We start from the raw sequence: 14608 nt of genomic DNA on the forward strand, positions 1-14608 counted from the left end.
ACCCCTCCATTCCTGAGTGGTACTGGCCTATGAGCCCCATACTCTTAGCTGGATAGTAATCTGCCATCCCTGTGTCCCTGTGCTCATGTGCGCCAGGGGACATGGGGGTGGCAGAGTCCAGGGACTGAGAGGTCTGAGGGCCTCTGGTACTAGGGCTCCTGAGGTTATGCTCCGGAGTTTCCCTTTCCCAGCGAACCTCATCTCTATCCGCCCCTGTTCCCTGTTGCAATGCAAGAGCCTGCATTTGTGCCTTCAGTTCCTCAGTTAAGGCCTTACTGGACTCTATCAGTCTCTCCTGCATCGCTACCTGTTGTTGGAGCCTATCATTGTGTTCACAGAGGGCCTCGTTTTCCCTCTGTGCTTCCTGGTTGGTCCTGGAGAACTGGGCCAGTCTTTGCTGCAGGAGGGTTACCTCCTGAGCTGTGTCCCTATTGGCCTGCTCCTTTCTTGCTAGAGCATCCTCCACCCTCCTGGTGTGCTCTAACAAGTTCTGGTGTTCTTTTTGGAGATCACCCAGTCCCTGGTGGGCCAGGTGATTTTCTTCCATTTTTCTTTTTAAATGGCAGACTTCCTGGCCTAAGGCGTCTCTTTCCTGACTAAGAGCCTGCATTTGTGCCGCCAGGTCGTCCCTTTGCCGTTGAAGGGCACCAGCTTTTTGGCGCTCCTCATCAAACTCTGCCTGGGTATCCAGGTCTTTCAAGATCAGCTTGTTGCTCTCTACCTTCACTCTATCTAGATGACTTTGCAGGGTGGCTACCTGCTCCGTGCATGCCCTGTTAAAGTCTAATTGTTGCTCCAGCTTTTTCTGGCTCTGCAGTAAGGAGTCTAAACTGTCTTGGTGCTCCTTCTGCAGGGCCAGAAATCTGGTATCCTGTTCTGACTTTTCCTTTTGCAGCACATCCATATCCTCCTTTATTTTAGTGATGTACCGTCTGCTGTCATTTTCTGACTCCTGGCTCCTCTGCAGCCTCTGCTCAGAAGAGTCCAGATCAGATTGGGCCTTCTGTAATGCCATCTGTTGCCTATTTGCCAGATTTTGGCTTTCCGCACATCTATCCTGCATGTCTCCCATATATAGGTACAGGTATGCTGCTATCCTGGCGATCTTATTGTGTTCCTCTTTGGCTTTAGGAGCCATATATAGTTCACTCAGGGCCACATGTAAGGGACCCTGATCTCTATATATATCTGACCCTGTTTCAGTGACCTGTTGTGTGATGGCCTGCAACCAGACTGTTTGGTCCTGGTGAGTCCATTCACCTCTCACAAATAGTTTGTGTAAGAAGTGCTCTCTGGCTATTTTCATATCTACCAAGGTCGTCATTCTAGAGATTGGTCTCTGTCCTGACTTACGGAAGTTAGTATTTTAGTTTTGCAGAACAGAACTTTTCTTGGAGTGTCCCTTTTGAGGAATGCTTCACAGCGTAATGCAGCGTGGTGATCCGACCGGATGTATGTATCCCGTCAGTTAGCACACTGTATTAAGCTGCACAAGTGGTAAATCTAACCCAACGTCTCGGCTCGAGCCCCCAATTTGTAAGAGGATTCAATTCAACACTACAGCTAAGTCAACGCCTAGTCTATAATACTGAATGAAAACCCTTATTGATATATCTTTAGGTCCAGTTCATGCGTTCTGGATGACTACCCCTGTATAACACCCCTCTCTTGGAATCCCCCTGACCCCACTGAGCCAAGAAGTAGTTCTGTTTTGCAAGTTTAAAAGGTTTATTTGATGATTTAAACAATAGATATATCACGCTTTATAATAAATTAATAATTGAATAGCACACTTAATCTGATATGATGAAGATTAACAACGGAGAATCTGGCATTAACACACTTCTTATAATCACTAATGAATGGACATGAAATGGATAAGGTAGCACACTGGTAAATAGGTACAGAAGTATAATGTGGTAGAGGATGCTTTATGTAAGCTCAGGTGGATGCAATATTCAATGAATGCAATACAGAAAATACTCAATATGATTTCAACCAAACAATGTAATCACTTTTCTCTGGCTATTCACTCCCCCCCTCTTTATGCAATGCAAGGGAATGGGAGGAAAGCACACAGTTCTCAGAAATGCAATCAATGTAATCAGTTCAATCCAGCAAGCTTAGACAACAGAAAACAGATAGGAGTTTTGAAATCACAGGCCCAAATGCTTGGATATGTGCTAGCAATGGATGAGAAATATGCTAAACGCTTTTAATTCCCTTACAGAGGTTCAGGGTGAGTGGTATCTAGTTAATATTAGTCCAGGCTCACACTAGCAATGATGCAGGGATAGTTAGCAGGTTAAACGAATTTCTGGCAAATGAAATCAGGCAAACAGCAGCAGTTTTTACAAGTGAAGAAATTGCAAATCGCGGTAAAATTCGCGGATGCGTGTTCCGCGATTGCGGTAAAACTATAAGGGGTAGGAATGCGGTTCTTGGTGCGATTCAAAGCTACGATTCTAAGCTTTCAAATAAAAGTTATTGCAAGTCTCTAGCCCAAACGGTTGCGGAGATATGAGCGATTAAATAAAGGTCGTTTTTCAGATTTGAAATTTTAAAGTTTCAAAAAGACAAGTGCAGCTTTTTGCAGCTAAAATGACAGGTGACAGCTAGGAGGCAGTTCTACTTAGGTTAAATAGATTGAATTAGATGAATTTAAACTAAGAGATTGGTTCTACACAGTTCTGCTGGGTACTCACACTATATTCTTGAGTGAAATGGGCCTCGCCATGGATCTGGTCAGGGTTTTAAACTGGACTCTGGTCTGGTCTGGTCTTTCCGGGTTCTGCTCACAGCGCCTGGTCTGGTCTCTGCTAGGCACAGCACTGCTTTCTCTCTAGTCTGGTCTCAGCTGGGCACAGCACTGCTTTCTCTCTGGTCTGGATAGATTGAAGTCTCTAGTTTGGCTTTCTGGAGTTTGATGGAGGTAAGTATGGATTTTTCCGGCAGAGCTTTCAGCGGCAGATGGATTTTGAAGGTCTCTATCTGTCCTGTCTGTCTGCTTTTATCTGTTTCTTGAGAATGGGTGTGTGTGTTCTAGCATCACTGACCCTACCTCTCTCTCAGCTTCTAATTGGTCAAACTTTCATCCCTTACTTGATTGGGGGAATGAAATGAAGTGTCATCAGGATGAGGTCTGTTTATGATACAGAGAACCCACCCCTGTCAACTTTACACACAATCTATATCTGACCTAAAAACATATTTGCACAGGTACACATTTGTTTAAAATTACATATACATGGTGTGGCTGAATTTAGCCATGTCTATGTCCAAATCTGCTCATTCTCGGAGCTTGCATTCAAAGAGTGTACATAATTGACTTTTTAACTGCTTTTTCAATTTCCGACATGGACCCAACTTTACATACATGTGTGCAGGGGGTAGGGACATTAACTGATGAAGTTTCAGATTTTTAACATGCACACATTTAGAGTAATATCCACTTTTCCGCTAAAACCCCCCTGAGCATACCACCGGTTCCTACCACGTCTTAAACTGTGGGCAGAAAAATCACAAGAATTATGGTATCATTTATAAAATTTTCACATGTCCGCTCTATGAGTTATTCATCTTTTTATAAAACCATATCCTTGCTGCAGGGGTGTGTCTTTTCAGGTCACATGGTACAGAAACCAGTCTTTCCAGTTTCTGCCAAGCCAGCTTGCTTCTCACAGGCAGTGCTCCTCCCAGCTCCTGCCAAGAGGAAGCTACAATTTACGACTGCGGTAATAAAAACCTTTGCCTGAGTGAAGAGGGCTTTGTTCACTCTCTTGCAGAGCACAGATAATTCAATTATCAGATAGATGGCATATCCTTAACTTGGGCAGCAAAAGGAAGGTTGGCCTGGGAACACAGTGGTGACTCAAGTTTCACTGCTGATGGGTAGTTGCTAGGCAAAATCAAGTTCCTTAAGCCAGACCTTCAGCTAACTTTTGTTGCTTTTAAAATAACTTGTAATTTTACACATGCAGCTAGAATGCTGATTCTAAGTGCAAAACTATGACATTTCAACAGTTACAAAGGCATGTGACACCAAACATAGGTCACTCATTTAATTTAACATTTTCGATTTTGGCGGTTTTAAATCCAGTTGCAGTTAGGCTTAAGCTGCTGACTCCATAGCATTTTTGTTATAAGCATTGTTTTTGGGCTCTTCATTTCCCAGATTTTGTAGGCACACAAAACTCCATTCTGCCAAATGTCTGCTGGTGTTCAGTGAATATTTTGCACATGTTGCAAGGTTTGAAATAGGCATTTTGCTTGCCTTCAGAAAAACACAGAGTGGTTTTAAAACGCCGGCTTTTGGATAGTGGTGAGTACTGGTACTGCACTCATTTTTGGGATTTAAGAAATGAATTCCCCACACTTCTAGGTTGCATTTGGCAATCAGCATTGCCATTCCCAATGGTTTCAGACTACTGTGCGGGTAGTCCAATGGTGGTTTTAAAGCGCTTTGAAGCTAACCGGCGCTACTGTTTTTCCTTTGGCAACCCATTTCCCTCATGGCAACCCGGCCTTTCATTCTCGCACTGGTGGGTGGCAAGTGAGGCAACCATTTTGGTGGGCGCACAAACTGCGCAGCTTTCCTGGATTTCGGCGCACATGTGGGTTTTCCGCCATCTTGAATTTCCTAAGCCCACATCACCAAATGTTGTAGCAGGATAGCTTAAACGTGGGTCAGGACACCCAACAGGGTCTATTGTGTGCTAGGTGAACTTTGCCTTCGTTAGAGGCAACTAACTATGGCAATGGCCACTACCCTACCATTAGAGCCTTCTGGTGTGAGCTCTAATGCTTCAATATAAAGTCTGATGACTCCATAGAAACCGGGAGAGGCACTAAAAGCCTGATTCACAGAAGCATTTTATAATGGTGCAATCCCATTGGAAAAATCTGTGAATCAGGCCCCAAGCGTTAATGAGTCAGCAAAGGCTACATTTCGCAGGAGTCTTTGTTCTAGTTTTCATAGTCTTGTATTCAGAATGTTCACTTTAATTGCAATGTAAAAATACAAAAAAAATATATATTTTTTTCCTTTTCTTTTCAATTTCCCTTGTCTTTATCTCTAAAACTGCTTTATTCCTTTTTTCTGTCCACAGAGCGAAGACATTGATGAATGGGACGATGCGGCCTTGATCAAATCGTACGAGAAGGCCGTTCAGTCCTTTCAGGTACTTCGGCCAGAGGTATCTTCCCAGGACGAGCATGCCTCAGAGAGGGCAGCTCTTGGGCTCCCTCCTAAAATGCCTGCTTTCATTCTTCCCTCATTCCACCTCCAGCCCGGGAGGCCGGGGTCACAGTGCCATGAACTTGGGTCTCACCACCTTCTTATAGAAGGTGGTTTCATCCCTGTAATTCTAAAGAGGGAACCTAGAGCTCATTCCTCCTGAAACATGCGAGGTGGGAGGAGTCGGTAACACCTCTAAACAGGAAGTGATGACATTTGACTTCTAACTCAATGACGTTGGTCAAACAACCTAATGCGTTATTTCTTAGTAGCCTTGAACTATCACTCCACGCGCAAAGAGATGGTAATAAATTAAAAACATGTGAAAACATAACCCTCAAATGAGCGAGGTACGCACCTACAAAATGATTCTCTTTTGAAGGGACAGTGCTTTAATTGGCGCCCAATATTTCCATTCTGTTTTATTTTTTGTATGTTTGTCCGTTATTTAAATCTCAAGGTCAGTGCATTGCATAGAGAATCTTGGAACCCACCTCTACTTCTGGCATGGTGGTCGACAGTCTAAATCTCTAGCGTTTCGAGGTGTGGAGTGAGTTCACGGCTGCAACGATTATTCCAATACAACATTTGATCAATTAACAAAGATATAAATAGCAAGTTTTGGAAGTAATCGAGTGAGAAGTAATGCCTTACAAAAGGGGACATGGTTTAAAAAAAAAAAGTTGACACATTTTCCTGCCATTTCCCCCACTGCTTGTTTTCCTTTTGGATCACTGTGTCTGCATGCAGAAATGTTTCACGATTTAATGAAGGTCCAGCCATGATGACTGTTTGCTGTAGAGGGGTAGCTACTGGTTGCCTCTATTGCACGGTATGCCTTCATTTTCTAGTGCAATTTGAATGCTCACTATAGAAACGGAACCACTTGTCCCTATGCATTGCATGCTTTTCCATTTGATATTTTGTTTAGGACTTTTTTAATGTTAAACATAGTTACAACCACCCCACCATTGCATGTCCTCTTCCTCATTTACTAATTCGTTTGCAGTGCTACCAATTATGTCGAGTAGGATAATCCATCATCTGTAGATGGATTTATTTTCTTTCAAAGTCAGCGGCTGGGTTTTCCCTTGTGGGCTCGTCAGAGCTGTTGCAGTGAGAGAAGCGTTACTGAGCCAGTAATGGCAGATCTTCATACTGCGAGGGCCGCAGGTGTTGTACAATGTGGGCATTGGATGTATGGTTCTGATGAGAGCAATGCCTATCGGTGCCTTCTTTCCCTGCATGATTTAAAAGGAAGCATGGTTATTGTGGAAGAGGTGACACGTATTGATGCTGAATACATTTTCATTAAAAAAAAGTTATGTTGTGCTTGACATTACAACAAGAGAACGAGCAGCATGCAGATAATTGACAGGTATATGATCAGCATCAACGGATTGACAGGAGGTCGTAGATAGCCAGCTAGTGGCACAGCACCCAGGATGCTGCATTCAATTTGATTGCGGAATAGAGTATTTTGTGGAGTGGCTGGTGGGAGCCATTGATTCCGGGTACTCTGCAGTGGATGTGTGCACTATTGGCAAGGAGGGTAGGGTTTCATAAAATGGTTGAATCTGGAAATCATATTGCTCAATGTATTTGTGTTCCCCTTATCTGTATCCAAAAGGGCAGTCAACAATCTCAGAGGAAATTAACGGTTTTCTTTCAACATTCAAATAATTTATGAGTGCAGTCCCTTGTAGGAAAGCTCTGCTCTGATTTGTAAAATAATAATTGGATGGCAACCCTTGGAAAACCAGTTTATTTTGAAATGGCCGTTTGGTTGCCTAGAGAGAATATTGACGCATGCAGTTTCTGACAGCTTGAAACTAATCCTTTAAAGTAAGAACGACTTATATTACCTGGCCTTTCATTGCTTATATTGTGCCCAGTGCACGGTCCAGATATTTTGATAGCGATTTGAATCACTTTGAATTGTCGATCTTAAATTCATTATAGAATGTAGACGAGAAATTACTAATTTCCTTAAATTTACAAATATGAGAATAGTTGGGGAGTGGAGGGGGATAAGAAGGATGCTCTTTTCTTAGAGGCCCTTTCCGATTTTATTTTCCTGCATGGAAGAGCACTTTCAATTGTAAACGAATTCCATGGACTCACCAGTACCATTTATCCGTGTAGACTGTAACATATCAGATCACAAATATCGAATTCTGTAAATGCAGGTAAACCGTCATCTAATGGCAGCCAAATTTCCAATCAGTGCGGTTCCTACATGTGTCATTCAACTCAGAAGTGATGCCTCATCCCACAGCACCATATATTCATGTCCAGTACCAGGGATGGCAATAAAGATTGGCTATAACTCCTGTGTTTTAAGCATTGAGGGATCTACTCTGGATTTTGAGTGTGTAGGACATTATGCGGTGTTGTCGATGCTAATCCAACTTTCTTAGTGCAAAAACCTATTCTTTGATATTAATCGCAACAAATTTGAGACGCAAGCTTTAAAAAGGGCAGCACTTTCCTTAGCACCACTTGAAACAAAACTTTCCAACAACGGGAACTCTCATGACCAACGTCGGCAACTTTAACTGCGGAGCCTCGCTATCCCGCTCTCAAATCCTGCGCCAGTCATCACCTGCCAGAGAAGACATGCATTAGTGTGGGTCATACGAGGCAATGTATCACAGAGCAATGACATACAATAAATATAGAACACATCCACAATGCTGGTGTCACTAAGTGGGATAATGCTCACCTCCATGTATTTAATAGAATCAAGACTCCCTGCGCTACAACAACAGGGGTAATCTTCATTCTAGATCAAGACCGGAGGTGATTCCGGAGTTGAGTATTATGTTTGTTCAAAGCTATTCATTACTGCCGATGCAGCGCACGCCATTCGCATAAAGTAAAAGTCTTAAATGTGACTTCGCTAGACGAATCTGTTGCCTTCAAAATGTCTTTGAGGCTTGCTCCTGCTCCAAAAGCATTGGAACCCGTGGCGCCTCTAATGGAATGTGATCTGAATAGTGTCACATCAGTGCCAGCCAGGGAAATGATCTCCTGCACCTACCAGGCTATCGTTGCTGCTGCCACTGCCTTAAGCCACTTTCTGTGCATTATCAGCAGCTGAGTCATCCCTGACAGCCTCACCTAGTCAGTCCTCACTTCATATTCCTTGATGCAATTTGCTATGCACAACTTGGGTTGCTCTCGGAAATAGAGATATGAGAGAGTTGACGAGTGAAACTGAGTCCTCTTTGCAGTGACGAAAGTCACTCCATGCAGCCCAAAGGATCTTCTGTCAACTTCCAGGTCCTTTACATCTGATACTCTCCTACATGACACCAGACACAACAGCACCGCTAACTTCCCTAAAGTTCATAAATAACCTGCAAGACCATGTTGATGTCCCAGATCTGTGCATATTTAGGAATGGGGGTGTACTAACCTTAACCCCACGCATCAGTCTCACTACTGCTGGGTGCTCACCTATAAGTACTCCATCTAACAGATCATACCCTGCTGAGATCACTGCTCTTTACACTCCTACCGTACGAAATGCTTTACTGCCTCTGGCCAGGGACGCTAGAAAGTTAAACACTTGCAATAAAGGGGCAGAAACAGGATAAATGCAGCGCTGGTGGCACCATAGGCACCATCTCCTCCAAGTCGCTTTGTAACTCTTGAGCATAGAGGGGGCCACAGATTGCTTGATAAACTCTGCAGCTAGTCCAGAACTGCCAGGCAGGCTCCATCTACTCCCGAAAACTCTGCACGCTAGCAGAGTTAGTTGGCCTGTCCTCGTCAGGAGATCGGTGTTTGCTGTGTATACGAACTGTGCCCTGAACGTTTGTTTTTGGAATCCTTCAAATACTGGCACTGCGAGTTCTCCATAACTCTTGCCAGCTTGCTTCCACTTCCTGGAGGGAGATGGGGCCCAGCCTCGATCACCTGACCTGTCACGTGACCTCAGCCCGTGTTAAAAATCCACCCCAGCCGCCTGAGAGGCGTGTTTGCTGTGTATACGAACTGTGCCCTGAACGTTCGTTTTTGGAATCCTTCAAATACTGGCACTGCGAGTTCTCCATAACTCTTGCCAGCTTGCTTCCACTTCCTGGAGGAGGTGGGGCCCAGCCTCGATCACCTGACCTGTCACGTGACCTCAGCCCGTGTTAAAAATCCGCCCCAGCCGCCTGAGAGGCGTGTTTGCTGTGTATACGAACTGTGCCCTGAACGTTCGTTTTTGGAATCCTTCAAATACTGGCACTGCGAGTTCTCCATAACTCTTGCCAGCTTGCTTCCACTTCCTGGAGGAGGTGGGGCCCAGCCTCGATCACCTGACCTGTCACGTGACCTCAGCCCGTGTTAAAAATCCGCCCCAGCCACCCTCGCGCGTAAGCCCTGGAGGCAGAAGGGCTGGTGCTGTTAGGCTGTTGGGCGTATTGTGGCGTTGGCACGCTGTAATCCTCAAGTGCCTCCTGCTGTGCTCAGAAATTCCATCAATGGTGAAATGTATTGTAAGCAGATCATATCAGGAATAAGAAAATTATTTGCATATTCTACGTATAAAGACCATCCTGGTGGGGGGGGGAGAGTCGGACTAAGGCCGCTCCTTAAGCTGTCGGGCGTTCCCAAAACCAGGTGGTTACTTACATTTGTCTGCTGCTCATCATTGGTGATATTTTACGTATAAAAAGCCAAAAATTTCAGTTTTATACAACCAATGCATTTAATCAATGGCTAATTTTAATCTTGTTACAAGTGTCATTTATGAAATAGTGACTTAGATTCACTCTTAATTCTTCTTAGTAACAACTATCTTACAAATTGTGTTAATCTCTTTTCAATTGATAGCTCTATTTATAGTGACACTGTTTGGAGATCACTGTCCTCTGACCTTATATTATCTCATTTTTGGGGCTGTGAAGTTTCCTTCTCCCTTATTACTTTTAGTAAATGATGGGATCCACGAACATCTTTTTTTGAGGTCATAGGAATATATTTTATATTTTTGCGTAATCACTCTTGCACTTTTAACTATAGCCCATCTTGAGTAATATTTTGGCTGCTGTCCGGTTGTTTGGTGGGTCAACGGCTTCTGATCTGAAGTGAGGCTGTCATCCTACTATTATATATATTATTGATTGTTTCATTGTGCGACATGTCTCGACAAATTAACTCGTTGAAAACAGGAATGCCAGAGCACATGTCAAATATTTACAACCCTTTGTCTCCTCTAACAAAGAAAGCTTTAATTGCTAAAAGACTCAAAGATAACAAAGACAGAAAGCGCGCGAATTCTCTAAATGTGGATATTCGCACCTTCTGTACAATAGATACTGTGGGGTTGGGAAAATCTAATTCCCCACAAAGCAACATAAACACGTTGCCAAATTCGAGCTCGATCTCGGTCACGGCTCCGCATTCAGCCTGTACTAGTACCTTGGCCCTGGCTGAATCTGAGGAAGCAGTGACTGATACAAGAGCTTGTCTTGATAATGTACAACAAATGAGCAGAGAAGTAACGGACGCCACATTCGCGTTGGCATATACAACAGGAGAAATTTTTATCTCCCAAGTAACTGCTAATGTCGACACTCATTCTGAAGTGTGTCCTGTTAAATCACCCACGGTTGCACCTATCTGTTCCGTTGCAGCTCAGCACTTATTGCGAGCTGAGTATGCAAAAATAACAGCAGTAGGTGACTTTGGTAACGATACTTTAGCATCTCTGAATGCATCAAGTCCACTTGAATCAGTAACACCTGAGGTGATGTACATATGTTCCAATACGGGTGATTTGATCCAATTATATGACAACTCACAAAAACCTCTAAGTATTATCCCCGACAAGCACCAAATACTACTCTAACACTGGCGAATGAGAATCAAGATCTGTACAAATCACCAGTACTTTTTGAAAAATCTTCATCTAATATATCAAATGTATCATTTATAGCTCCAACGCCTAGACGTACTAGATTTAACGAACCCAACAATAATCATCTGTATTTTATACGTGATAGTCAGATGCCGTACAAAGACAATAGATTCTCTTTTCCTGAGGCATCGGCACTCAATAATACTTTGAGTGCTATGAACACGGCTTTATTGTCGTTAGCAAAGCTATATGAATCACTGGACGAAAAAATGACAGGTCAGAACAGAGAGATTCATATATTACATTCACTTCTTAAAAAAGAGCCACAGACCAAAAATCTACTAATCTGTCCATGTACATATGGGCTAAAAAGTCAATCGACCCAAACAAATTCCTTACAAGATCTGGGCATGATAGTAGATACGCCATTAAACCCACTGAAACAAATAATAACTGCAAATGTAGCTATCCAGGGAGAAAATGTCCAATTACCATCGGTTAAACTGACAGAGGTAATTCCAAAAGTACAAGGTGTATCCTTTGCACCCATGTTTACTACTTTAAAATTGCAACCTTCAGAGACTGTCCGGCCGCGCGGGGCCGGATACAAATTGTGCAACCAAACAATCAACCGTTAATATAAAAAACCTGTCCAAAGCAAAACAAGCTGCAAAGCTAGTAATCTCTGCTAAGAAAAAAAGGAAATTGAACCTGAATATTTAAAACAAATTTAGGAGAAAAGAATCCCTAAACTATCAACCGCTTGACGATTTGCTTGCCACTGTGACATTAACTTCCCAACCTCCATTGGGACTTACCGAAAAAACCCCAATTGAGGACATTGCAACGCAAGTTAAAACAATAAAGGGGCCCTCAAACTCCTCAGTTGCAAATGAAGAGCTGATTATGAATTCCACCGTAGCTCCAATTAAAGCTAAAATACTAAACAAGAATGCATCAAGCACTATGGTTGATATTTTGCAGGATCTACGGGAAGAAATAAGAGCCGCAGGTGAGAAATACTTGAACGTAAATGAGGTTCTGGTACAGTCCTATACAATACCCTATAGAGAAGACCAGGCTAACAAAAAGAATGGTGACATTTCAGAAGGGAAAAAGGTACATGCAAACGTGCCAAATGACACAGACAGCGTGTTACAAGATCTGCGCGATGAAATACGAGCTTCCTTTCAAAAATACGCTAAAGAAAATGAAGCTCTTACAGAAACTATCAGATTAGCCAATCGGGGTTTATTAAACAAATCTGATCAATGTAATCAAATTACAATTAAGGAGAAATCCAATATAGAGCTCCTGTTGAAAGGGCCAAAGATGCTACAAATGTCAGTACCACATGATCTGATACATCAGGGGGCCGCGGGGCCTACAACCATTACCAGGCAGTTCAAGAACCAGCAGAGCGAGCCTGACCCCGGGGTTTCTAGGCATCTCGGCAAAAATCAATATAAAAATCATCATCGTCTCCTTATCAAATGCCGTGGCTATCCTTTTGCTACATATGATTTGAATCGAGCTAGCATTTTGAATATTTGTGCGGAAATTATCGCACTTGACGATCTAACCTCAGCCGATATTAGCCTGGTGGAATTTGTTAATGATACAAATCTAACAGAAGCACGGCTGTTTATTCAATCAAGAGTGGTATTAAATACCTTGTGGCTAGCCCGAACTGCTTTTTATAATTTAGGTTTCATTTTATCACAAGATGTAACTATTCAAGATACGAAACAAGTAATTACTGACCGCCCAAAAATTAGAACGTATGGCGACAATGTAACCTCACTGATTACAGAAGCAGGGCAACCACAAAATGCATGGAGAGATGATAATCTCAATGTGAGATCATAACAACCCCAGACGCTGGAATCCATCAGCCTACTCTCCTGGAATACAAGAGGCCATAAACATTTTATTAACAACAAAAGTAAAGAGCTCCTCCAATTTGATGTATTAGTATTCCAGGAGACATGGCTGCGAGTGATACCAGTGTGGGATGATTATAACATCTATGTGGTACCTGCCATCGAGCCGCTGCAGGGTCGCCCCATGGCTGGTTTGCTGATGGCGTTTAGAAAAGATAAGAATATCGAAGTCATTTGGCACAGAACTCCCTCACCGTGTTTTCAATATGTTAAGATTCAGCTTGGCCAAACGTTTTGTGCAATAGTGAACGTCTATTGGGGGAAAAAACATTTATCATCAAATGCATTCTTTGAAACCTTAGCCATGATTCTCGATCAACTACTAATGGGTGATACCATTATTAACACATTTATAATGGGGGACCTAAATTTACACATTTTATCTTCCAGATCAATGCCAGATGAATGTCGTTGATTATCCATAATGGCTGATCGAAATTTTGTCATGGTAAATGGTTCATTGCAAGGGGAATTTCCTCCCAAAACCACATGGCACAATGCTGGTAGTCATGCAACTTTGGATTACATTTTTGTGAATGATCACTTCCTGAACAATATAACTGTTTTCTGTCAAATCAACCATCATGAGTGATCATAGCCAGCTGCGGGTGATATGTGACTGGCCTAAAATTAGGAAACAGTCTCATAATATTAATACGTCTAATTTACAGGTCAATAATGCTGGTAACCGTGTAAAATGGTCCAAGTCAAGACTATGTCAGTTTAGAGATGTCTTGTGTGAGCGGTATACTGGTGATACCGAATGTGAAAGCGGATATTATGTTCATGCCATGCAGCTATTTACTACACAGAGGTTGCACCCCAAACGAGATATACAAACTCACCCTCATGCCTTTGACCTTGAGGTTAAATGCAAGAAAAGTGAACTAAGGAGGAATATAAAAAAACTATCTGATGGTTATGGGTCAAATCCCATGACTATTCATGACAAGATAAAACAACTAAAAAGGGAGCATAAAAAATGGTTAAGAGGACGTCGTGCCTCCCAATACCAACATGACGGAGAGGTAATGATGCAACAGATCATCCTTAAATCCTCAGGGGGCATATGGGCTCTTCTAACTAAAACCGCGTTTAAAAATCAGTCTTCCTTAATGGTGAATTCTATCTCTCAACATTGTTGGAGAGCCTTTTTTGGCAATATATACACCACACCAATCACAAATATGGGATTAAATTGGGACAGTATTGTAGCTGACCACAATGTGAATTTCAATTGTGATGACATACTTTTTTTTATATCGAAACTGAGCGTCTCAAGAGCAGCCGGGCCAGACGGTTTACATAATGCTATAATAAAACAAAATAGACATTTATGGTCCACCATATTACATCTCATATTTAAGAATATAATGGCTACAGGCTCTATTCCCCTGAACTGGAAAACATTGATTATTCTCCCCATATTTAAAAAAGGCGACAGGACTAATCCAGCCTCTTATAGACCTATTGCACTGCTAGATTGCCCGGGGAAAATCTTTGCCCGTATGATATTAGGTGAGTTTAACAAATGGCTAAATCATCTAAGCCACAGAGATCCTTTTCAGACAGGGT

General features: G+C 42.6%; 1 protein-coding gene across 6 annotated transcripts in view; it reads left to right on the forward strand.

Annotated features, from left to right (window-relative positions):
• The window catches only part of LOC138570011 (survival motor neuron protein-like), a 354362-nt gene that overhangs the window by 49799 nt on the left and 289955 nt on the right, over positions 1-14608 (forward strand). For 3 of the 6 annotated variants that reach the window (XM_069648543.1, XM_069648568.1, XM_069648577.1), the window contains exon 2: positions 5109-5195. The exons of 1 other annotated variant lie outside the window; for it this stretch is intronic. In XM_069648543.1, coding sequence (XP_069504644.1) covers positions 5109-5195 — 87 coding nt within the window. The remainder of the gene's footprint in view (positions 1-5108; positions 5196-14608) is intronic. 2 more of the 6 variants (XM_069648549.1, XM_069648587.1) reach the window with 1 other exon arrangement.

This window comes from Ambystoma mexicanum, chromosome 1p (genome assembly GCF_040938575.1).
Source record: "Ambystoma mexicanum isolate Mex_15411 chromosome 1p, UKY_AmexF1_1, whole genome shotgun sequence".
In the NCBI taxonomy this organism is placed as follows: domain Eukaryota; kingdom Metazoa; phylum Chordata; class Amphibia; order Caudata; family Ambystomatidae; genus Ambystoma; species Ambystoma mexicanum.